Source organism: Ambystoma mexicanum, chromosome 8, assembly GCF_040938575.1.
Source record: "Ambystoma mexicanum isolate Mex_15411 chromosome 8, UKY_AmexF1_1, whole genome shotgun sequence".
Classification (NCBI taxonomy): domain Eukaryota; kingdom Metazoa; phylum Chordata; class Amphibia; order Caudata; family Ambystomatidae; genus Ambystoma; species Ambystoma mexicanum.
The window spans coordinates 442,203,144-442,229,818 of record NC_090929.1 but is presented as its reverse complement, the minus strand read 5'-3'; the positions used below and the strand labels follow the sequence as shown (position 1 = coordinate 442,229,818).

Genomic DNA, 26,675 nt, shown 5'->3' with positions numbered 1-26,675 from the left:
AGCCATTTTTGTAATTGGCGCATGATCAGTTGTCTGTGCGGAACAATGGAAAAACAGGAAGCCATCATTCTCAACAGTTTCAAGACCTTTCTGACCAGTTATCAGAGTTTCAACTTGTTAACAGGGAATCTGGGTTAATACTGCATGCACTCTTGAGGGGTAAAAGCTAGTGATTATTGTGTCTTTAAAATGAGGAATTGTTTTCTTTGCGACAGAGTTAGGCTTAATTTTCAAAAACCCTAGTTGGTGGAGTAGCATTATGATCTTATGCGTGTTCTATAATCAAAGTGCCTCTATTTTTCCTGTTATTAGCCAGTCGTATAAATAAGAGAAACACAGGAATGTTCTACCTGAGTAGATGTGCCACCATCAGTGTGAAGGCCTTTTATGAATACACAAGGTGCTGATGCAATGCCGCAATAAAGTACTATGCACAACAAGTAGCATTAGTCCACCTTGAATCGCAGATACATTCGGTGACCTGGTAACATTAAAATATAAAAAGTATACATCTTTCATATCCAACACTGCCATATAATGCCCCCTTTACTTCTTGAGAGTTATTTACACGTTTGCCATACTTGTTGACTGCCTGTACATCGAAGATCAGCCTTTTTGTTTGGTCTTTATTGGGTACTAGGAAATAAGTGAATCAAATGGCCAGGTTTACCTAATGTCGTGGGACAGCTCTGATGGCATTTTAATGCCTCAACTTCATTTTGAAGACGTTTTAGATGTTCCCAAAGCATTTTCTTCTTTCTCAGAGGGAGTTTCTATTATGAGCTGCATGCACTGACCCCGAGCCACCATAAACACCCACTTGTTGGACATGATCCCCTCACATTCGTGGGTGAACGATATTACATTTTTCTCCAATGAGGAAATTGGGCAGGGACCTGTAATCGGACATCAATATTTGAAGGTTGTAGATGCCACTCTTGGGCTTTGGCCTTTACCTCTTGATCTGCCTCTGCGCTGCCGACTTAAGGCAGGAGTAGGTGAAAGGGTGCGATTTCGACACTGCGAATAACAACTGGCAGAGGGCTGGCTAGGATGTTAAATGTCAATGTTAAAGGTTTTTATACAGCACACAGGTGGCACTTGCGTGGTCTTGCTGCGCTCTGGTGGTTCCGTCGAGAGGCTATGGTTAGTGGGAGTTGTGGGAAAAGAGCAAGAGAGCCGTGGTGTGCTGTTGGCAGCTTCAGTTAGGACGGACTGTTCATGGAGCCTGGTGCGAGATTCGGAGGCTGCCGTCGTGTGCTGTTGTGCAAGGTTATGTGTGCAACGTCTTGCGGTGTGAAGTACGTGCAGTTTGCTGTGCTGAGGAGTTCTGGTTGTCTTTAGTGCATTATGTGGGAGGTGCATGCGAAGGGTTGAGTGTTAGTATTAGTTCACTGGGATGCGAGTGATGGCTAAGCAACACAGTTTGCCCAGAGATGGCAAATGGCTGACTAACGCAGTTCATCTGGGTGTGGCAAATGGCCGATGACGCAAGCCAAGGTTTGTATTTCTGACTAGATGTGACGCAACCTAGTATGCACAATTCTGTCCAGGGTGGCCTGAAGTTTGTCTGCAAGGCATGCTCCCAAAGAATCGACAGTTTGCGTTGTAGTCGATCTGTTGATAGGTCTTTCTTGAAATCCGTCAGTGTATTTAGTGTACTGTGGTCTTTTGTCACCCTCTCTAATGCACAGTCTACTTACTTTGCAAAAAGTCATGCTTCCTCCGCTCGCTTGTCTGGTAGGGCAGACTGCATTTATACCTTGAAACCTGTCATCACCTCCCTAGCCAAGTATGGCACCGGATAATTGCCCCCCGCTAGCTGGCAACCAATGTTGCAGCTGCATCTAGGGTGTTCTTAATTACTGCATCAGTAGGGTTTACCCCCTTGAAATAATCTTTTGAAGGGGGATGGGAGAGGGTGCAGTTCAACTGGAATAACATCCCACTGGGCTCAGTTGAACCTGGCCATAAGTGCAGTAGTGTTAGCTATGTGTACATTATATGTTGCCAAGATGGCCCTTTTCTGGGCTGTTGGACTTTCCAGTGAGTTGGGTGACCACCTAGAGAAGGCTTCTATTTTTTCTCAATCCTGGGATTAACCGACTAGGAGGTGACTGGATTTTTTAAAGAAGGTGCAATACGCTACATAACAGACTTTAATAATGAGATGCAGAGGGACACTCCTCTCCCAATACATAATCAATGCAATGATGTCCTCATCCGACACTGTGCCTTTGAAGCATGCCAGTCTAAACAGACCCACAAGCCTCAGGGAAAAAAACATATCTTCTTACTACCATTCCTCTGACACTCCCACCGGCAAGTAGTTTTATGGGTGGAGGCTCTTTGGAATTCCCCCCTCCCCCTTTTTGTTTGGAGGGACATCCCTGTGATTCTGCGTCTTCGCCCAGTTGATGAGAACTCCTTTGCTGCAACCCAAGGACAATTGAGGAATCCAAATTATTTGCAGGGGAACTAAGCTGGACTCAGGGATGCCAGTCTGACCCTGCAAAATGAAACTAAAGCATTCATGCATTCAAAGCATCTGCGCATCACAGATTTCTGAACAAGGAGAAGGCCATACAAGTGTAGAAGGCAGAAGAGCACCAATTACCCATACTTGCACTCATCCTGAAATTCATACAAAAAGAACCACAACAGCCCAATGGCGGCTGCAGCCAGCACTTCAACTAGGGTTGATAAGGCAGGAGTTGGAATCCAGTTCTAGTTTTATACTGGGTCATTGGTGATTCAAGATTTTGTATACCAACCTTCTGCCACAACGGATATCTGGCACACAGTTCAGGGGACCTTCTTACAGGGGTATACTTCTACACTCTACAACAAACCCATTGTGCAAAAAACATTCCTAAAGAATGACCACTGTCAACAGAGGCAAGAAAGCAGAAACAATGGTTGTTAGAGCCAAAGTTCCCACACATTTCCCCGATGGCTTACCAAAATGCCGCAACCCTCCTTTGCCGCGTTTAATATAAATTCCTGAATATCATTTATACTTTAGATGCTAAATTACCACACAAAATGTATTCACGTTCACAGATCATGTTTTGAGACTTCAAGTTACCTCACTGCCCCATGTCGATTACTCCTCGATAATTCCTTTCTATTTTTTGTGATATCTGATGAGAATCCATAGATCTTACATCTGTATTTCTGAGCCCAGATGTCACTTTAAATAAGTGGACAAAGTTACAAATTCTAAGACAATCTAGGCTTTGAGAATTCAATTAACTGGACAGTCTATATTGTATAAACAGGACCAGATACCAAATATAAATCAACTAGCTTGGAGAGATCCACTCTTGGTTCAATGCATGCTCAAGCAGCCTTGAAATGACAAAGAAAAGGAAAGAGGGTGATCTGGGAAGTCAAAAGAGCACATGTGCAGACTTACCACACAACCTGTGGAGAGATTTCTCAGAGTAGGTGTCCCGGTCACACCCCTTCCCAATATGGTTGGTTTCAAGTTCCACGTTGGCTTGTATAGAAGTGATGGGCTCTTCGCATGTCTCCAAATGTATGTTGGGGAATAAAGCCAAAGAACCAGTGCCTGGCTCATACTCAATTCTTTTGCCCCAACCTGCAAATCCCAAAAAGCAAAAACATCAAATGCAATGCCTATTTAACAAAGGGATTGGGGTGCAGGAGGGAAATGGCAGATGTGTGCAAAGTGCGTGGGGTGTGTGCTTCAAATAGGGCAAAGGCGATACAGAAATAAAAGCAAGGAAACTTAAGGACTACTTTGGAAAGCGCAGGATCTGAGAAAAGAGGATAATTTGAGCAAGGGGTGGTGGAGTCAAAGTACAGTGACAAGGGGTGCTGACATTGCAACGGAATAGAGGGGAAGATAGAAAATCTCTGGAACCAATTAGAGAACAAAGGGCAAAGTTGATGCAGGGACATGAATAGGCTGTAGGATATGGCAACGTGAAAAAGAAAGTGTTATACAGGTACAATGAACAGTACAAAAGGTTGGTTGAGGCAGAACTATGCAAAGCTGGCCAAAAACTAACACCTGGATACAGTGGGACTGGTGAGTGAGGGCAGAGGAGTGAAGAGAGGCATTGAAGTTGGGAAAGGTGAAACGAAAAGGATCTTTGGGTGGCAGCAGGCTCACCTTGCCAGCCAGGTTTGCATGTAGGTTTGATGCTGATTTTCACAAAAACATCTTCAGTGGCCCTCTTGTTTCCGCAGTCATAGGCAGTGACTGTGAGCTTGTACTGACGCTCCTTGCCATAGTTCAGTTTCTCAGTGTTCTTAATGAACCCTGCATGCAGGAAACATGAAAGGAAACGGGTAGCTTTCAGAAGAATAATTACTAGGCAAGAAACTATCCCCAGACATACTAAACAAGCAGGCAGTTCTCAGACTAAATATTCACAATAGAAACTTACCATGGACTAATTCTAACATTTTGATACATTTAACTATAGTTAATTGATGGCACTCGCATCACTGATAAATAGGTAGCCCCTTCCGTGTGAATAATCTTTTTCAACATATGAAAGGACAGAATACTTTACAAAAGGAAGGCGATTAAGTTAGAATGAAAATGCAGGACATTCTTGGTTTGTCCTCATTGAGACTCAGATTCCGCATATGCAGGTGTGCTTACAAAATGTATGCCTGGCTCTTGGGTGATGGCCAAACATTTCTAAAAGGGGAGTTCTCCTAATAAAGCTTCAGAAGGTGTTCTGCCTCTAGAGGGGTTTTGGCCTGTAATTTTATTTTAGGTTCTTTAATATTGAAATGTTGGATCTTGTTGATCCCTCCGGTTCAAAGAATATCCTCCAAATGGCAGAAGCAAAGATTGATGGCATGGGCATAATTTTAGCAGGCGACAAGGGTGTTGGTCTCCAACCAGAGCTTTTGCGGCACACGATTTGTCACACTTATATGGCGGGGCCTCTCGTTTAGAGGTCGTGCCCCCCTCCCCAACATTTTCAGCAAAGTTACTCCATTGGTTGACGGGTGGAAGATTTTGAACTCATCCTTACTACTGGCATTGCTCTGGCCAACCCTCCAAGCCATCGATGTTCAACCTGCTATCAAAAGGGGCAGGGAGGCCCAAAACGCATGGTCACAATGCCTTCCACCCAAGACCAAAAACAACCCCACGCATGTTTCTGCTTCATTGAGCTTTGTTAGTGAAGTGTAGCTTTGGTTTCTAGATGCAGCAGCCTCAGCACCCATGAGCATGCCCATCCCAGTGAAGGTGGCAAACATCACTGAAGATTGATGGAAGTTTTTGATTTAATCATAGCCGTGGGGTATTGTTCAGGGAAACCCTCCAAATCATAATGCAAATTAGGATTGGCCCTACCCCAAAAGGGGCATTTCAGCCTTAACTTCTAGGTCACATCCCTTCTGCGTGGTCGCATGAAGAAATTATGTGAGTAAGCAGTGTAAGCTTAACAGACCCTTTTGGAGTTGGATCGGGCACAATTTACATATAATTTTTCCTCTTCAGTAATTGCATGGCAGGCTGAAAAACGATGGTCTGGAGGGTTGCCCAGAGCAATGCCAGAGGTTACAGTTGAAAAACCTTACAACTATCAATTCTTTTTTGTAAAGGTCACCCTGAGCAGGACCACTATGTCCAGACTTTGGTTGTGAGCTTGCCATACATAGAGACCAAAGCTACAGCTTACTGATGATGCCCAAGGAGGAGGAAAGATCCCTTGTTTGCTTTAGGTTTCATGCAGAAGGGATATGACCTACTAGTATGTGCTGGCCTGTCAATTTTGGTGTGGGTCCAAGCCTGATTTGTACATGATCTTTCCCCTTCTGTAATAACAAAGCAGGCTAAAAGTCAATGTCTGAGCAGTTGCCCAGAATAACGCCAGGTTATTATAATTTCTCCAAAACCCATCACTTATCTGCTTTGCTATATCTCCCAAATGGACAATTTCCAAATGACTACTTTAGGGACCGTATTATGTATTGGTTAATGGCTAAACACCAATTTAGTAATCCAGATATTAAATGTCCAGGTAAGTAAGGCACCTTGACTGGCAGGAACTTTGTAAAGCCCTTCCAAAGCATTGCTAATCTGTGAAAGGGTAATCTCTCTCTCACACACACTCGCACACACACACACATACACCTTACATTTAAATAAAAAGGCATAGAACTTACTTATATGAAGTCTATTTTGTGCGTTTGAGTCTAGGTTCGAATTATTTTCTTTATGTCCATGTTGGAGGGTCTAAGATGCCAGGTTGTCAAGTCAGATTGTGATGCAATACCTTGGCTTCCAACATGCTGCGATCATCTCAGTCTGACAGAGGGAGCTCTTGGAAGGACCACCAATGGTAAGACCTAAATCATTCAATCAAAGCAGTTCTGAGTTTGAACACTATTTGCTTGTTTGTTGGGTGAAAGCAGAATCTGAGGCAATGCCTAAAGAAATGTCCCTGGCAAGGAATCAACAGGACATTCCACAACAGGGTTCTGAAAGGGATGCACATTACATGCATGTTACCAAAGCAGTGCCTTTCATTAAAACCCAAACTTCAGGAAAAAAAACGCACTATGCTGTGGTAGCATTTTATTTTCTATGTAGATTAACTGTGATAAGGAATATCGGTTAAGGATACAGAGTCTCATTGTAGGCTTCTCTTGGCAGAAGTCAAGACCTCCTTTCGTTGTACCCTTCTGTCGGTTCAAGGCAGAGAGCTAAAACACTTTGTGCCGGGTCAAAGGCTGCAAATAAAAACGTGTTAAAGTGCAGAATTAATTCTGCAGGTGACCTGAATGATCGAGGATAACAGCTTTTGATTCCTTTTCTCAAAAAGAAACCCCCTTCGCAAAACCAGTGATCAGTTGCTTTGGCATTTGCTAAACGCAAACAAACAGGTTTTTCTGTAGTATTCCTGTACATTCTGCTTAATTATGTCCAATATTCCAAAACTTAGATGCCAATGTTTGTGGAGGCATTATCCGCATGCAGTGGTCTAGTCATGATTTCTTGCCAGGGTGGGCCTTGTTAGGCAGAAACCTGTGCAGTTCCCTCTGGGACCACTGCAAAAGATTTAGGACTACAGGTGTTTGGCAGTAAACCCACTTGGTAGCAGTCTGTAACACACAGATTCCCTTGGTAGCTGTGGTTGAGCAGTCAGACTTCCCTCAAGAAGAGTTAGGCAGTATACAGGGTATTCACAATAGGTCAAAAGAACACAGTAGAACAAGCAAACACTGACCAGAGCTTGGTGTAAAAGAGATATAATTATTCATTTAAAACCACATCTAATAAAACACACAGGCACTAATATTAAGCAGTTAAAAAACACGGTCACTAAAAGATATGCACTCCCTTAAAAGAATATTAGACAAGTCTTAAGTAAAGCCCCACTTATTTTCAGACATCGGTGAGCGCTTAACGCAGATGGCACTCTAATAGTTCGTTTTAAAAGGGAGAGAAAAGCAGAGTATAAATTGAAACGGATCCCAACACTTTCACAAGAACACAACAAGTGAGGAAGGCAGAGTCTAACCGTGAAGTTAGAGTTTCAGAAGAACGAAATGTGTCCAAGGTCACACGGTTGAAAAGTGCACAAAAGTCTTGAAAAGGTTCAGAAAGAGTTGGGCCAAAAGAAAGGGACCAGTTAGATGGTCAAGGCGGCCAGCCCAGTCCAGAAGGTTAAGGGATTATTATTACCTTGTAGCAATCTTTAGAAAGTGAGGCCTGGCGGACACGGTACCTTAAAGTGGTGAGAATACTGCAGCGGGGGCAGTTGTTCCTGGCAGCGGATGCAAGTCGGTGCTTCGTCCGGGGGAAGAGAGGATCTCGTCGGGGAGGAAGACAGGAGTCCGTTGCACTGCCAGGGAAGAAACCAGCCGCGGAGTTCTCAGTTAAAAGGAGCGGTCCTTTAGTTCGCGGTCCAGTGTTAAGTGGCTATCCGGTTGCCGGGGTGCTTGGCACGGGCAATTCCACCACAAGACGTCCTGGGATGCGAGAAAAAGAAGGTAAACTGGTTGTGCCCACCAGTCAGGGGAAGAAGACTCTCCAGCAGGGAGATCTTCTCTGTCGTCGGGAATTGGTGAGTCGGTTCCGCAGGGCTCCACCGGTGGTGTCGTCGTAGCAGATCGGCTCAGCTACTCCCTCGTTGGATTTTCAGGTCCTGTGGCGACTTCTGAAGTTCCAGTCCCCAAAGCCATGTTTTTATGCAGCAAACGCCCATTCACTCAGGGCTAGCTGTCACTCCAACATGCTAAGTGGTGAGCTGGCCGGCTCACCACTTGGGCCAATCACACAAGAGTGCGACTTGAGTTACCAAGGTAACTCAGTCCAGGGTGCCTAAACCCCCTCCCATACCCCCTGTGGTACCCAGACAGAGTGGCACCACTTTTGGAGGCTTCTGTGGAGAAGCCCGCCAAAAAGTGGAACAAAGGGCTCGACTTGGGTTGGAGTCACAGAAGAGAACACAAACGCCATTTTAGAATCGAGTCTTGGCAAAAAATACTAACCGGAGAATTAATATTAATTAAATAAACCGGCGGTATGTTCGAGGCTTTGAGAATTAAATAATGAAAGTTGGTAGCCTCGAACAATGGGAAAATCCCATAGGGAAATATTCGCTGTCGAATATAAAAAGTAGTTTCCACTGCCACCAGCCAAAACTCGATCAGGGGGGACGGAGACGTGCCCCCTCGACTAACAGACCCCGGGGCAATCGAATTGCCCCGACCAGTACGTCCCCAATATGATGGTTTGTACTGTTTTCTGTTAATAATTTGGGACTAGTAAAGCCAATGGTGACTTTACATGCCCTGGGAGACAGTAGTCAGTCCCAGGGTATGGAGTCTATGGTGGGGTGTCACTATGACACCCCTTTGTTACTGCACGGAGGGTGCTGTGTAACACATAGGAAAAACACATGAGACCCTATGGATTAAAGGAACCCATAGCCCATAAGGGAATAGTTTCTTACCTGTAACTCCATTTCTCCAGCATTGGTATCTTTCATGGATTCACATGCCTAGAATATTCCCCGTCATCAGGCTGGGAATCCTCGGTAAATTATATAGACCTTTCCCATAGGAAAATTCCGACACTTGTGTCCTATCTACGTCGTTTTGGGCAGCGTACGCCTGCGCCATTAGGACGTAGAGGTATAAGTAGCCCCGCCCCGTGCGGCTCCCTCAGATTTCGACCCCAAAAGTAGTCTGGGGAGGTATCTGGTTTGCATGCCAGGGGAGGCTGGCGGGCGCATGTGAATCCATGAAAGATACCAATGCTAGAGAAATGGAGTTACAGGTAAGAAACTATTCCCTTCTCCAGCATTGAATCTTTCATGGATTCACATGCTTAGAATAGATTGTACAGCAGTATCCCCCATAGATGGGAGGTGTGCATGCAAACCAATATCTCCATAACCATAGTGCATATTTATCATGGCAAAACATCACCGTATAGTATGTTAACAAGGACAATATTACACTTCAAATTACATTAGCCAAAGGATGTGACCCCTTAATTGGGGCTTACCTTATTGAAACAGGTGCCGTAGGACTGCGCGACCCATCTGTGTATCCTCAGCATGTTGTTGCTCGAGGCAATAATGCTGGGCAAATGTGTGTGGTACCGACCAGGAAGCCGCCTGACCGATGTCTCCCAGCGGAATTCCGGACCACAACGCTATCGACGAGGAAGTGGATCTCGTTGAATGGGCCCTTGGACGCTTCCTCCAGCGGTTTTCCGGCTTTTGAGTGACAAAAGGAAATAGTAGATGACACCCATCGGGCTAGTCCTTGTTTCGAGATCGGCTTACCTTGAGCCGAAGGGCCATAAGCCACAAATAGCTGTCTCGTGTCTCTGAAGCTTTGAGTGCGATGGAGGTAGAATTTTAAAGCTCTCTTCACGTCCAATGTATGGAGAGTCTTCTCCGCAACTGACGAAGGTGTTGGAAAAAACGTCGGCAGCACTATAGAAGAGTGCTTATGAAACATGGTAGGTACTTTAGGAATGAAATGAGGATTAGTAGCCAACACGACTTTATCACTGAAAAATCTCAAGTACGGTGGATCGATCACTAAAGCTTGTATTTCTGACAGTCGTCGAGCCGAAGTAATAGCTACCAGAAAAGCCAACTTCCATGACAAAAATTTCAATGATGACGATGACATCGGCTCAAAAGCGGGCTTCATCAGCGCTGCCAGAACCAGGTTAAGACTCCAGCTTGGAGGGAATTTTTTCGCCAGAGGAAAGGTTCGGAACAACCCTTTAAGGAAATGTTTAAACTCTGTTATTTAATGACCGGCTGATTAATGTCTCTTCCGAGTAAATCTCGAAATGGCCGCTAGATGCACTTTTATGGATGAAACAGACAAGCCTTTTTGAGCTAGGAGTAGAAAGTATGGTAGAAGGTGTTCCGGTGTGATATCCAGCGGGACCAGACCTGGTTGCCCTGCGCACCATATGCAGAATCTCCTCCATTTGTATGAATATGAAGCGTTTGTGGACGGCGCCCTCGCCGCTTGCAAAATGCGACGACAGTCCGCTGAAATCTCTAACGTACCAAACTCGGAGAAATCAGGAGCCAGGCTGTCAGACTGAGGCTGTCGGGGTCGTGATGCCAAACAGCCCCTTTCTCCTGAGACAGAAGGTTCGGGACTTTCTGGAACCTCATTGGTTCTGCCGCTGAAAGATGGAGTAGATCGGAGAACCACACTTGTCTGGCCTAGTACGGGGCCACCAGGATCACCCGACATGGATATCTGTGGATCCATTGCAGCGTCCGACGTATGAGCGGAAATGGGGGGGAAGGCATACAGAAACTTGCCCGTCCACGGGAAAGAGAACGCTTCCCCTAATGAGTCTTGCTGCGGCCACCTGCTCGCATATTGTGAGCATTTCTTGTTGTCTCTCGTTGCAAAGAGGTCGAGGGCCGGATGACCCCATTTCTCGAAGACACGGTGTAATTGTTGGTCGTTCAATTCCCATTCGTGTAGTCGGTTCATTTCCCTGCTGAGAGAGTCTGCTTGCACGTCCTTGACTCCTGACAAGTGGAACGCCAATAGATATATGTTCTGCTGAATGGCCCAATGCCAGATCTCCTGGGCTTCGGATGACAGAGTTCTGGAGCTAGTTCCTCTCTGTTTCCTTAAATAAAACATTGTTGTTGTGTTGTCTGTCATAATCCGTACAAATGATCCCTTTATCCGCGGAAGAAAGGATTTCAGGGCCCAACGCACCGCCCTCAATTCCAGCACATTGATATGAAGGCCGGATTCCTCCGATGACGAACGCCCCTGAACCTGTAGGGAACCCAGATGAGCTCCCCATCCAGTTAGGGAAGCATCCGTCACCACCGTCATCTGGAACACCGGTTCCAGTAAGGGCATTCCCTTTGTCAGATTATGGAAACTCTCCACCACTGAAGTGCCTGCACGAGTTTGCGGTTGATGGTCAATTTGTCCGACCAAAGCCCTTGACTCTGTGCCCATCGATCCGCCAAGAATTCTTGAATCGGTCTCCTGAAGAGACAATTGTTGATTAAGGGTATGCAGAACGACATGGTCCCCAGTAGGGACATGTACCTTGGCACTGATACTCTGGTGTTGACTTTCCACTCCGATGCGTTTTGCTGCAGTTTCAGAACCCTTTCGACGGATGGCTTTACCAGCCCTGACTGCGTCTGGAACTCTGCCCCCAGAAAGACCAAGGTCCTTGATGGCAATAAGGAGGACTTTTCGAAGTTTATTGCGAAGCCCAAACGTTGTAGGAGGCACATGGTGGCATGCAGACTTTCCTGTGTTCTTTCTGGAGACAACCCCCTCACTAGCCAATCGTCTAGATAAGGGTACACATGATGACCTTCTTTCCTTAACCAGCCTGCAACTGGAGCCAGACACTTGGTGACTTCCTGGGAGACGATTTTAGATCGAATGGGAGGACCTTCAACTGATAGTGGGTCCGTCCGACGACGAACCTTAGACATTTTTTGTGACGCCGACGCATCGGGATATGGAAGTATGCGTCCTGAAGATCTAGCGCCGACAAATAGTCTCCCGGGTTGTATCGAACGGATCACTTCTTGGAGTGTAAGCATCTTGAACTTTAGATTCTTGAGCAGTTTGTTGAGTGCTCGTAGATCTAGAATGGGACGCCATTTTACGTTGGGTTTCTTGACGACAAAGTAACAGGAGTACACTCCCTGTCCTCTTTCTGCCACCGGGACCAGTTCTATAGCCCCTTTCTGCAGCATAAGCGTCACCTCTTGCCTTAGTATTTGAAGGTGGGGCTGTGTCGAGAACACCGGTGGAATGCTTGGCGGATTGTCCTTGAACTGTAGAGAATGGCCCAGATGTATCGTGTCCAAAACCCATTGGTCTGTTATGCGTGCCCACTCGTCGACGTGACGAGACACTCTGCCCCCCAGGACGCCCTGTAAGTTGTCATTGCTGGTTTTTGGTCTGTTTATCCTTCGTCGACGAGGAGTAGGCGCCTCGTCGTCTGGAGGTTTGGTAATCTCTGCCTTTTCGAGTAGCTTGGGCTGCACGTCTGTAGCCTTGGGAAGAGTAAGAGGGCCTGGTGAAACCTCGGTCTCTAGATGATCCAAACAGGGAGTTACCTGATGCTCCTCTGAAGGGACGAAAGGAACGAAAATTCCTACCACTCTGGAGGGCTCCAAGGGAACGAGCCGTGTCAGAATCTTCTTTCATGCCCTTCAGGGCTTCATCGACTTTTTCCCCAAACAGGTGTTCTCCTTCGCATGGCATATCCATTACCTTATATTGTACCTCTGGTCTGAACGTCGTGCATTTAAGCCAGGCTTGCCTCCGTAACACTACGCCATTGTTAATTTTCTTAAAGCCCGATTCCGCCAGGTCGACAGCAATGTTAATGGAATGATTGGAGGCCTCTTCTCCCTCACGTACAAGCAGCATGGCAGACTTCCTGTGTTCCTCCGGCAGATGGTCCAAGATAGGAGCTAGTCAAATCCACATTTCCCCATCATACCTGGCCATAATAGCCAGGGAGTTGGCTGCTTTAACTGTAGTCGCTCCGACCGATAGCACTTTCTTTCCAAAAGCATCTGGTCTCCTGGCTTCGGTATCGGGCGGGGTCGTGCATTTGTGTTGCGACCTTGCCTTTCTGGCCGCCGCCACGGATACCACTGATTCCGGCGAAGGTTGAGACGTCAAGCACTTGGGGGTCGATTCCAGAGCCTTGAATTTCTTTTCCAATCGACCTTTTACCGCCGGTTCTGAAAAAGGGTGACGCATGGTTTTCAGTCCCTCCTGCCAGACATGGTCCAAAATGGGGATAGCAAATATCGCCTTTCTTCTCTTGCCCATATGATGGAACAGAAAACAATCTTTTTTCTCTTCTCCTGGGACTACGCCAAACTCCGCACATGCCTTACCCATCATGGCATGGAAAGCACCCACATCAGCAGGTGGTGATGGCTGCGCTGGACTCTTCGGCGTTTCCATCTCCGCTTCAGAGTCCCATGTAGGGTCCCTTGAGGGGGATAACGAGATGTCTGAAACCGACCCTTCACGTTCCGACTCTGACAGTTCCCCTTCTTCCTGCGGACGAGAGCGATCTTCCTCAACCAGGTAAGCGGTAGGAATTCTGGGTGGAGGGCGAGGAGCCGGGCCTGGCTCGTCGACGACTGACGAGGCTTGCGGCGCTGTCGGGACAAGCTGAGGTAACCGAGTGTCCAACCGCTCCAACAGCTTCTGCAATGTGTTCAACACCTCCAGGGACAGAACAGCCTGGGGATTCAGTAAGGAAGAGGTAACTGGAATGGCGCTTCCACTAAAGAGTGACCCCGAACCAGTTGGTTGTAGTCCCAGGTCGGTTGGATGTGCGACCGGATCACGGTCATCCTCCGCTGACGAGATGGAGAAAGCCGCTTCTGGTTGCAGCAAGGCTTCAGGCGGAATCGGGTCAAAAACCTCCAGTTGCCATCCCACCGACGGGGCCACCATCGACGATGACATCTTTCCCATAGGCTCTGTTTGACCTGATGAAATAGCCGTCGGAAGAGCCGTCGCCGAAGACACTGCAGGCGTCGACGACCGGACAGTCGTCGATGAAGTCTGTGGAGCAGGTTTGGCCTCAACTTGTGGGACGAGGACTCTCGACTCGAGGTAGACTTATGACAGTCTCCTGAGGAGGAGTTCGATGGGTATTTTCTCTCCTTTTTAGATGAGGAGGAAGAAGACGAAGCCTTATGTGAAGAGGAGGACTTCGCAGGATGTTTCTCCGAGGGGCGTTTCTCAGATGGGCGCGATTTCTTCGCCGGAGGCTCTGCCGACCCTGATCGACGAAGGGGGCAGGAGCCTTCGATCTCGAGGCTGTAGAGCCTACCTCCGATGCCGGGTACGCACCCGCTCCGTCATTGAGCCAAGTAACCAGGGGTCTGTTGCGGTCTTTTAGGGTCTTCTGTGAGAAGCCTTGACAGATCTCACACGTGTCCGCCGTATGAGGAGGGTGAAGGTAGTAAATACAGTCCATGTGGCCGTCTCCTTCATATACCATCGTAAGACCGCATGTAGCACACGGACGAAATAACGCCTTTCCAGACATACTTCGAAAAGAAAAAGTCGAAGCAGAAGTAGAAGAACGCACAACCTAATAAAATAGTAGATACTCGAGGTAATCCCACTACTTTGGTAGACGGTTGAAATCTGAGGGAGCGGCGGGGGCGGGGCTACTTATACCTCTACGTCCTAATGGCGCAGGCGTACACGGCCCAAAACGACGTAGATGGGACACAAAAGTGTCGAAATCTTCCTATGGGAAAGGTCTATATAATTTACCGAGGATTCCCAGCCTGACGACGGGGAATATTCTAAGCATGTGAATCCATGAAAGATCCAATGCTGGAGAAAACACATTACCAATCAAAGGAATACCATTAATCATGTCCAAGAGTGGGAGAAAAAGAGTCTCACTCTTGGCAGGAGGAAAAAAACAAACTCCAGAAATCCAGCAAAGCTGCTGGGGGACTCACTCACTAGGTTAGGAAATTCAGCCTAAAGAGAGAATTCTCCCTAACAGGCCTGAACATTATACACACAGGCCCAGGAAATGGCCCCTGCAACTAAAGTATACTACTTCAGGAGTTTCCTTTAGCATGCTAACATGGACTAGGACATAGTTTTAACTATTCCAAGCTATTGTAAACTTTTAACCAAGTCAAAAGACAATTAAACCAAACTGTCACTTTCATAGTATCCTTACAAAGTAACAAATGCCATGACGTTTCCTACAGGATCTTCAAGAGACACACAAAAATAAACTTTGTGATAAAGACACCTGCTTGTAGTAGTCATTGTTTACAAGATGATGCAGCTTGTGTGATTTGATTAAAGATTTATGTTGCTACGAAAAAATAAACCGTTTAGGTCTAGCAGGCAGACAAAGATGAACTTCGCAGTTTTGAAAGAAATGGAGTTTACTTTGTGTTTCCAAGTCTTGTCTTGGAATAACAGATTGCCAATTTGGGAATGTGGGGGCTTTGAGACCAGATGTGTACACATTGCAGTGTGAATTACACAAGCATTCACCCTTATTAGAAAAAACTTGTTATAGGCAAAGGAATAAAATACAAACAAGCAAGGCGAATGACAAATCAGAGAGGCACTGACGCATCAAGATCAAGAGAACCAGCATGAAGGAGCTCACTAGAAAATTCATCATTACATCGCTACAGACAAACTCCAAGAGAGAAGAAGGAATCTGCTCCTTGGGAGCACCGCAAAAGGAGGAACGGCGGAGCTTCAAGCCCTGTTCCAACTAATACTGAAAAGTTACCATAGATGGTGATCGAGCACCACGTAGACCTCTACCAAAATTGAAAGTTACTTTTAGTCAAGATAAACCAGGCGACCACCATGAATCATCAGACAGTGCCCACCTAAAAAGCTTAAAGGATGAGGAACAAAAATGATGGGCCTGGATCCTGGGAGCCCTAATAAGGCATTCGCGAAAATAGCCACCAAATCCAACATTAAATTGTCTATCACAAGGGGGAAACTATAGTAGAAAGCCAGACAGCCCAAAACTTAACCATGGGATCATGGAATACGAGAGGCCACAGCTACTTAACAATTACTGGAGACAAACTTCGGAAACTTCGATCTACTATGCCTACAGGAGACTTGGCTAATGGCAAGCCCAAGTCTGGGCGGATACAAAATGGTCATCTCACCTGCTGTAAGAGGCACGAAAGGGACGTCCTACTTTAGGACTACTAATAGCTGTACTTTCTTGAAGCTCCTTACGTTTGGAAAAAGGGCTACTTTCCACCAAATTTATACAAGTGGTCCTGGTCTCTTCGAACCATTCAACACAATCACCAGCGATTAGACAGGACGCGTTAATCCTGATAATCAATACCTACTGGAACCCGAAAGCACCATCAAACAAAGCTTTCATAAGTGCAATGGAATTAGTGATCGATGAGGCAAATATAACATACGACATAAGTCACACAATAATATGTGGGGACCTTAATGCCATCTGCCCAGACACTGGAGAAGGGAAAAATAACGCACAAAGTTAATATCAAAACAAAGGGGGGGCGCTGTTGCGCTCATCGTGAATGGCCGCCTGAGTGGAGACATCAGTCTTAGGGAAGATCCTTCAGCTTGATTCTCCGAACTGGTGCTGCGTTAGTGCCGGAACCTCACACGACAGATGCCCACAACTCTTCGGAGGGCACGGACCGAGGATCGCATCCCGGGGGGCTGCCGTTGCTGAATACACACTACTTCTGGATTCACTGCTTGTCCTCACCGCTGCTTCCCGAGCCTCGGATCCGCAGGGAGGCGGTTTCCTAATCACGCGGGTTCCAGGGCTCGGGAGGGGCGGCCACGGCAGACAACTACGTGCTTAACCTGGGAGCTTTCACGCCGATGCGGCTCGCCCCCCCCCCTGCCTCCCCCGTACCCCACGGAGTGAGCTTCGGCTGAGTCGGATCAAGCTTGACTATTCATACACGGCCTGCACCGTGCTCCTATTACCCGACCCACCGCCCTGAACAGGGCTCCTGGCACCCGCGGGTGCTGCACCCTACATCGCTGAGCTGTCCTGAACCCGCACTGTGGTCATCGGGGACCCCCCGGACCTCGGATACCCTCCCCTACCCCCCTGGCTGGCGCTGGGGGGCCCTGCTGACCGCTGCTTTTATCCGGCTTCAAAGGAGCCAACACGTTAATCCCTCATTGGTATTCCGGGTACGGGCCCCTGCTACCTGCGATATAGAGTTTTGAATTGGTTCACACCAGCCCGCCTGCCCCACGGACAGCGATACTATTACCAAGGCAGAGCGGGGGCGGCATTCTGCACTTGGTTGGGGATACATTACTGAATTACTTGCACCATACAACAAACCAGTTGTATTGCCCCATTGATGTTAAAACTGGCAACGGCATTCAAAAGCGCTCTGAAGGGGCATAGCTACCTGCGCCCCCCCCCCAATTGCCGGGTCGCCTGGCCAGCAGCCTGGACTTTCTTACTGTGGTCCTGTGGGGCGTGACTTCAGGACATTTCACCTGCCAACTTAAGGGAGACTTGCGCACTATGGCTGCCGGTTTGGTACGCGCTGCCCTGTCCATCTACTTGCAACCACTGTGCCGTCTCAGGGTCTGTCGGACACCTGAGCTGGGGGCCCGAATGGACGCAAAGCTCCCAGCTCATCCACGACTATCCAGCAATACATCGTCTGGTCTACCGTCATTGCTGCCCTTGCCCTACAGTATGTGGGAGAGCACAGTCCATACGTTGGGCTGGATTGCTCCTGCGGGCCACACCAGCTCATTCTAGGGATCCTCCCTGCACTAGCCCCCGGGCCTCGCCTCTACTTAGTTTTCTGCTGGAAACTGGTGCAGGGGCTGTGCCCCATCGTCCTGGGTCGCTGTGAGTCCCTAATGCCACTGGGGTGAGGGGAGCCTACTGCTACTCCGCCCCTACGTTGGACCCTATCCACTCTGCGGCGGCCGGGGTTGCAGCCCTGCCACGGTCTGCACCGCGGACGTTGAAGGCCCCCTCGACTACCTCAATCGCCCACACTGCCTGCCGGAGGCTCCGTTCCTTCTGGACGAGACACCCAACACTAGATCTGAGCTGCAGTACGGGGATAGCTGCACTCCCCAGCTCCGGTCACAGGAGAGCACTTGACTCTGCTTCACCCAAATCCCTTTGGCCGCATATGCCGTTTTCCTTCATCTTGTTATACGGTTGAGGCCACACTACACCCGGGCCAGTCTTGGACCAGACCTTGGTGGCGTGATCAGCGCCATGATCTGGCTCTGATCAAGCTGCTCTGACGTGGTAGGCTGTCCCCACGCCTGATGAGACCACCTTGCACCATAGCACCTGCAAGACACAGCATCTTGAGACTTCTTGCCCGCCTACAGACTGTGCCGGATAACTAACATTCGCCACCACCTGTTATAGCATGATACTCCGGCCCAGATCGGACATTGCCACTCCCCTGGGCGCTGCACAGCTCACCATCCCAGGGAACAGGTGGGACCATGACCAAAGGAGCGAACAGGAAGCAGAGTGCCATCAACATGTTTACAAAGGCGACCCCCAAACCGGGCGAATCTGCGCCCGAACCTGAGCCTGCTACGTCGGCATCCCCCGAACCCACTGAATCCCAAAACATTATGGATTACATGCGCCAGGGATTTGCAGAGTTGCATTCCAAACTATGGGACTATATCGTCGATCAAGGCCCATACGGAAAAAAATGACAACCGGGTTGCGGAGGTGGAGACGAGGGTTGGGGAGGCCGAGGATGACATTGTCGCCCTCCGGGCAGAGGGGACTGCCCTCTCCAGACAGGTTCTGGACGTTTGCAAGAAAAACTAGGACCTCGAATCGGGCTCCGGGCACAACAATCTTCACATCATTGGGGTCCCAGAAGATAAAATTGACGGTCCCATGGAAGACTACGTCGAACGCACCCTGCTCACACTGTTGGTTTCCCCGAAACTCTGCCCACAGCCCGCAATTGAGAGAGCCCATCATGCCTTGATGCCAAAACCCAGGCTGGGGGCAACTCCTCGCCCTATCATTGCAAGAGTCTTGAACTACCGGGACAGGGATTCACTTCTACGTGCGGCGATAGCCAAGGGGGCTTCTCAGCTCCTCCAGTGTCCACCTGTATCCTGACTTTTCAGTGTCTGTCCAATATGAGCGCAAGACTTTCTTGGCCACCAAGAAGAGGCTACGAGACTTGGGGGTTAAATACTCGATGCTTTACCATGCTAAACTCAGGATTGAACACTCAAATCAAGTCGTCGTCTTCACCATCCCTGAGGAGGCTTCCAAGTTTATCGACAAACATTTTCCGGGTTGACCTTGCACGTCCCCGAAACAGTGGCCACTCCGGATTGTGTGTTAACACCAGGTGCAGCTCTAGATCTTGTTCATGACGGTCCCCACAGTCTGCTGCATACTCCGCATTACCCACTATATCTAGCTCTGCCTCACAAGACTATTCTTTTTCTCTACCGGTTATTCATTGTCTCATACTATGTACCACATAATGCCTAGTCAACTCCCTGGCTCGGAAGCATTGCTGCCCATGCCACTGCCTTTGGCTCGGTTAAGAGGTTTTCGGGGATTCACCTCTCTGATTGGGAGAGGGGTGGGGGAGGGTTGCAAGGGGTGTTTTGTTGAAAATCACTTGGCATGTGACAGGGAGCTGGAGAACCCAAACATGTTCAGATTTACACATATGGTAGAGGTTCCCACTCATTCAACTGGGTGCTGTGTCCCGATTTCTAACTCACTATTCAGTCCTCTTAATTCCCTCCATCGAACCTAATGGCTGATGATGGCTTTGTTTGCATGAGCTGGAACGTCAGGGGTCTGGGTAACTACGCTAAAATGCGTAAAATGCAGTTATATGTTGAGCGGTACACAGTTAAATTGCTTTTCTTACAGGAAACCCATGCTCGCGCTGAAGGATGCGAGAGGTTAGCTAAAACATGGGGCACCCCAACATTACTACACAGATTCCTCCACCCAGAACCATGGAGTCATGATTCTGATACACCAGAGCCTCAAGTTTCAGCATGGTCCACGTCGACCCCCTAGGTCGCTATGTCCTGTTTGGGACCCTGCTCAACAGAGGTTGTACTAAACATATATGGCTCAGATTTCTACACGTATCTGTCATCCCTACTTTCCGGGTTCCCACTTGTCCCATCCTCTGGGGTGTAGACTTTAAGACGATTCCGGATGTAGATCTCGATAGATCGGGCTCCAGACCCAGTCAACTCTCCAGAGCAGCTAAAAGTATCATTAAAGAGCAGACCCATTTAATGGTGTTGGAGGCATGGAGACTGACCCACCCGAACTCCTGTGCGTGCTACTCCTTTTTTCCTCTGTACATGATTGACATTCCCAGATCGACATATGGCTTGTCTCAGATATACTCATCAGAAGCATAACATGGTGATTCTCCCCAGAATGTTCTCGGACCATTCCCTCATCAAGATCACCCTTAGATGGGGCATAGACAATGGTGGCCATACATGGAGACAAACTGCATTCCTCTTTGGATATTACCTTTGAGACTGCCATGGATGACTTTTTTGCATTAAACACTGGTTTAGTTTGAACGCAAGCTACCCTCTGGGAGTCGTTCAAAGTCTACATCAGGGGCATAGCAATTTCCAAAGAATCTGGGATTGTTAAAGTGATCCGCAGGAACATCTCCGAGAGTGAATCGACTCTCCTCCCTTGAGGCTCGGTACGCCTGTTCTCAGCTACCCGATGCCCTTTCTGGTACTGGTACAGAACTTGATACGTTTCGCTCTCATACGGAAAGAGAGGACGTTCCTAGACAACCTCCACTCAGCCCGCAGTTAGGGAGAGGGGGAGCGCCCTGGCCATGTCTTGGACAGGCTACTCCAGCAGGAGTCCGGCTCACCCCACATTCCGGGTATAGAGGGCCGATGGCACTTTGGCTCCATCACCGCAAGATATAAATACTAAATTCCGTACATTCTACTAATCGCTCTACTCCAATGCTGGCAATGTGAGACCGAGGTCGTGGCATACTTGGACAGCCTGACACTCTGTCATCTCTACCGAGACTAGGGGCTCCCTTGACGAACCAATTACTGCTGCAGAAATCTCCAGAGCCATAGATTCCCTGGCCTCTGGAAAGGCCCCAGAACTGAGGCCTTCCAGTTGAATTTCATAAACACTTTAAGGCCCGCTTGGTTCCCCAATTATTCACACTGTGAGAGGAGGCATGCGAGTTGGGCGTTCTCCCTCCCTTAGTGAAATAAATAAAAAATAAAGCCATTATTTCTGTACTACTTAAACCGGGCAAACCCCCCACCCTATGTGGCTCATACCGGCCTCTATCCCTCATCAATTGTGATGTTAAGATCTATGCTAAAGAGCCTGCTATGAGACTGGCCCCATACATGTCATACATTATACATGCTGATCAGTCAGGGTTTATCCCCAGGCGCTCTACTTCCCTCAATCTGCGTCGGCTATTCAATATCCTCACCCGAATCGATCCGAACACACAGGCAGTGGCGGCCACCCTTGACATGCAGAAAGCATTCGACTGTCTCCTGGAGCTACCTCTGGGGAGTCCTTGAGAAGAGCAACTTTGGACCCCAATTTCAGTCTTGAGTCAAGCTCCTCTATTCTCTCCCTGTAGCTAGAGTATGCACCGAGGACAGGTGCTCGTCCCTGTTCCAAATAGCCAGGAGCACGAGGCAGGGCTCCCCCTTCTCATCCCTAATTTTCGCTGTAGCCATTGAGCCCTTTGCCGACAGGATACGTCAAATGCATGCACAGAGGTTTGAGACCGTCTGGTTGCCCCGAGATCATCTCCCTATATGCTGATGACGCTCATCTTCATTCGCTCTCCAACAGAAAATCTTGACCCTATTTTGGATGATGTCATCTACTTGGGTGAGATTTCAGGTTTAAAGGTCAACTGCTCTAAATCTATTCTGTTTCCACTAACTGAAGCCACTCCACCGCCCGACCCCCTCCCCCTGACCTCTTATGCTTTGCATGGTCACAGTCCAAGATTACCCATCTCGGAGTGGTGGTCGCTCGTCAATCAAATCTACTATACATATCCAACTTTAGGAAATACCTGTCCACCCTTGCCAGAAAATGCATAGGCTGGGCCAAATTAGCCCTTGCAGGGAAGATTGGCATCCATAAAATGATTGTCCTTCCTCAACTTCTCTACAGATTCCTTAATATCCCTTTATGGCCTGGCCACGAAATCTTCCAATCACTGACCCGCACTGTGAATATTTTCTTATGGCACTCTGGTGCGGTTCGCTTGCACCTAGACGCACTGAAAGTCCCTATGTCCGGTATGAAAAGTATTGGAAAGTCGTCCAGGCACATTACATTACTACTAGCAGTTCGCTGTATCCTGTTGCTCTGGCTCCACCCTGGGGCCCCCACACACGCTCAATGGCTTCGGGCCGTCACCTGGGCCTCGGACACGGAGGAGGCCTGGGTGGAACGGCAACCACTAACGTAGAGACCCAGAAATGTTTGGATTCCATTCCGTTCCTAAATCTCCTCCCCGACGTTAGACACAGAGGATGATCCAGACGCTCTCTCCCCCCCCAGCTCTGATGCCTACCTAATTTGTCCATCTCAACTGCCTCTATACTTTGCTTATCCGTGTTCATTATTTCATTTGCTGACCCTGCTCCACTCCATTTAGTCTGAGATCATATTGTGTATGTTGATTTTATATTTACCAGTTATCTGCGAGTTACTCGCTCTCTTGTTGTGATGTCCAGCACAATAAATAAAGTTTGAAAAAAGAAAATGAAAAGCCTGCACAGCACAGCTTCAATGAAACAAGGTCAGACCTAATGGAAGCTAGAGACCTTTACAACCTACATTCAACGATAAATACAAACAATTGCAGAGTCCCAACTTGGGAAAGGGACGGGCTAGGGAGCACAATCGACCATATATACGTATCCAAAGAGCTACTTTCCCTCGTATCCTCAAAGTGAAGAAAACCTTAAACAGCAACCATAACATACTGATAACCTCATAATCGAAAACCTGCAAGTCAGTCAATCAATGAAGGCACCAATAGAAACCTGCAAATGGGGTACACGTCCAAGACTGACCACAGAAGCAATATGTACCATAACTAAGCAGTACTTGAAGGTAAATGAATCGGAGATAAAGGATCCAAATTCATTGCAGGTTGACTACTGTCCACTCCTCATTCCCTATCAAAAACAAAGAAAAAACTGGAAAAATCGTCCAGAACAGAATCGTTTTACTCATAATCTAGTCCTGAAGGAAAGGAGAAAAGGTATCAGACAAGCTAAAAGACTAGCAAAACAAACAGACTGTGGAAAACCAGGAACTTGCAACAAAAGCGATCAAGACCTATAAAACATGGCAAATAGGTTATTAGAGAATACTCTATCAAAAGGACTCTGAAATAATGCTTTGTGCAGTGTGTAGTAGACAAAGGATTTTTGGACACTAATAAAATCCACATCGAAAAATAGAATCTCTCTACAAAACAAGGTCAGTAAGCATAAATGGATGACCTATTTCACAGACCTTTTTCAACTAACGCCTAGGGAACCATATGCTAATCGAACCCCATTGTCGGAACCACGGGACATCGAACATGACAAAGATCTGATCCTGAGAAAAATCAAGTTTAACAAATCAAGATCCCCAGGACCTGACAGGATCTCAAACATTGAATTGAAATCCCATCGAGAGGAATGGGCTCACTTGATCTTTGAAATCATAAAAAGATGTGTAGCTACGAAATCAATACCAGGATCCTGGAAAACTGCGAACATAGTCCCAATTTTCAAAAAGGGAGAAAAGAGCTGCCCTAATAACTATAGTCCAATAGTTGTGCTGGACGTGGTCGGCAAGCTATTCGGTTCACTACTCCTGGACAAATTTCTAGCCTGGGCAAAGACAGCTGGTTGCACCGACCCGAACCAATCTAGGTTCATCAAAAATTTAGGTACAACAACAAACATAATGCTGATAAGTACATTGAAGGCTAAGATAATGGAGGGTCGCATAAGTCTTTGTCGCCATCATCGACCTGGTCCAGGCGTGTGACCGGGTCAACCGAGAGAAATGATCAAAGTTGACAAATTGGAACTGGCCAAACTCACTCATGGACCCCATGAAATCCATGTACTCTGGAACATCACTGAGTGAGGCTTAATGGAGCGGGACAACTCTCTGAACCAATAGAGAGCACTAGCAGAGTCAAGCAAGGGTGTCCGCTGGCGCCGGCACTCAACAACACTCACATGGGAGATATCATAGACCTAAAACAAAACACAAGCGCTTTTCCACCAACGATAGGAGAAGATCACAAATCTCCTATATGCGGATGAAATCCTTTTGGATGAAACTGAAATAGGGCTCCAACGCCAGCTGAACACCACATCATACGTTAAAAAAAAAAAAAACTCATCTTGAAATTAACAGATGAAACAAAAATCATGATCCTGGAAAAAACATCAAAGCAAATGGCAAAACAGCAGTGGTACCTGGAGGGAGAGTGGCTTTAGATTGTAACAAACTTGAGATATTTGGGCATTACACTCAAAAAAAGTCCTGTTGCAACACCAATGCAGGCAACAGATTTTAGCTTCACAAAACAAGGCGATAGACACAAAAAAAATAAAAAAAAAAAAATAAAATCGGGACACTTCTCACTGATATCTGTGATCAATTTTTATAAGGCAAAGGTAACTCCAGCCATCTCCTATGGAGTGGAGGCTATGCCATACATACCTGAGAACATTTGGAAAAAATTAGAAGGATATTACTGGTGAAAAGTCCTGAGACTCCCACCATCTACGCCAATAGCCTCGATCAGAAGAGAATTAAGCCTGGTATCATTAAACGCAATCATTTACATCAATAGCCTGCTGCTTTACGGGAAGATCCAGCGGGCTCCTCGCCCAAACATTTTCAAGGTCAAGATCCTCAACAGGGAAATGGTGGAAGGCAGAAATAAGATGTTAACTAATTGGGTAACTAAGAACAAAACCCTCTTAGATGCAATTGGAAGCTTGGAGGAAGAACTGGAGCGTAATCCATCTAAAGTAAAACAAAGATTAAAAGAATGGGACTGGATAGAGTCCCTTGAAGCAGCGAAGAACAAGTTAACCTTACATCTACCACCAAACGCACAAAAAGTAAACCAAGTGACGAAATACTTGACAATATTCCCAGACAGAACTGTGCGCTCTATATTCTTAAAAACTCGTTTGAATGTCTTAAAAACTAACTAGATTTTAGCGATTAGGGGACTTGCGACTTCCAACACCTCTTGACAATGCAACAAAAAAGACCAGGTAGAAACAATTAGACACCTTCTACTGTCGTGCCGGGTATAAATAAAGCGAGAACCACCAACCTGGGACATCATCTGCAAGTGTCAGTCATGAGGAAGAAGCCTGGTGGTCTCGAGTGATAAGTGGTGAAAAAACATCTCCAGTTATAGCTGCAGCTCTACTTCCTTCAGCACATCGGCTTGGAATAGGAAACGGGAGAAAACTCACATCTGATTGAACAGAGACCAAAACTCATGTTGAATCCTATTTAAACTTTGTTGGTTGAGGATTCATGGCTTCTTTTAATCGGATTTTCAGGATGAAAATGATTTCTTGTAGAAATTGTCAAAGATACAATTAAATCAAGTAAATAATAAAAAAAAAAAATCAGACAGAGCAAATACAGTTTGCTTCACAGAATCTAAAATACAACGTTACAAAGACCCCATCTCGGGATGATGGCAAGGTCCAGTCATAAGGCATCCAGCTTGACACTGGCCCTTTCAGGACTACGCCGGAAATAGATCTCCCCAAATCAAGCCTCCCCATTGCAACCCTCCCCACGACCAGAAGAATGGACAGGTCGCCAATCAGTTGAGCAGGAAAACAAAATCTGCAAAGAGGGGGTCGGGGGGAGGAGGGTGTTCATAAATTGCGCAAAGGAATCCCACGCAATCTCCCAGGCAAGCTATTCCAATATGGGTTTGACATGAATCCCAGACATCCAACCCCCTGAAATCCCTCCAAGATCACACCACACATTCCTTTGTGTGCTAATGGACAGAGCTCAAATCAGGATATTTACCCTACATGGTCATTCTCGGTCAACACCCAATCACTCACAAAGGCAACAAAGCAAAGTTGTCTGGTTACCAGATTTGACACAAACTCGTTTTGGAAGTCTGCAAGAACAAACGTCTGTGTGTCAATAGGGCAACTTGTGTAATAAAGTGCATTGCCACCAACAAGAATAAGTACAACTTTTAGGGTAGGAATTAAAATGTCCAGACCCAGGACGCATTACACACTACAAAGCTGCACAGGCGCTGCCGAAAGCCTTGCTAACTGCTCTGCTCTGCTCTCTGGCAGCAATAAGCAAAAGATCCCAGTAGGGGGCTTTTGCTCGATTGTTGCCGCTATAGCCAAGCTTAACTGAAGCACACGTTTCAGTTCATTAAATGGATGCCTCCTAGTCTTAGGAAATCGGGACTTATTTCCCGAATATTTTACATAGGATTGTTTTTACAAAAAGTTCCTATGTTTTTTTTATATGGGCAATCGTTCGAAAGCATACCATTTCTGAGTGAACTACCCCATTAAAGGGGTAC

The 26,675-nt window shown here is 47.1% G+C and overlaps 1 protein-coding gene across 4 annotated transcripts in view; it reads right to left on the bottom strand.

Annotated features, from left to right (window-relative positions):
* Positions 1 to 26,675, bottom strand: part of CLSTN1 (calsyntenin 1) — an 842,090-nt gene that overhangs the window by 457,372 nt on the left and 358,043 nt on the right. For all 4 annotated transcript variants that reach the window (XM_069610016.1, XM_069610015.1, XM_069610017.1 and 1 more), the window contains 2 exons: positions 4,142 to 4,291; positions 3,419 to 3,604 (listed from right to left, as the gene is read on the bottom strand). In XM_069610016.1, coding sequence (XP_069466117.1) covers positions 3,419 to 3,604; positions 4,142 to 4,291 — 336 coding nt within the window. The remainder of the gene's footprint in view (positions 1 to 3,418; positions 3,605 to 4,141; positions 4,292 to 26,675) is intronic.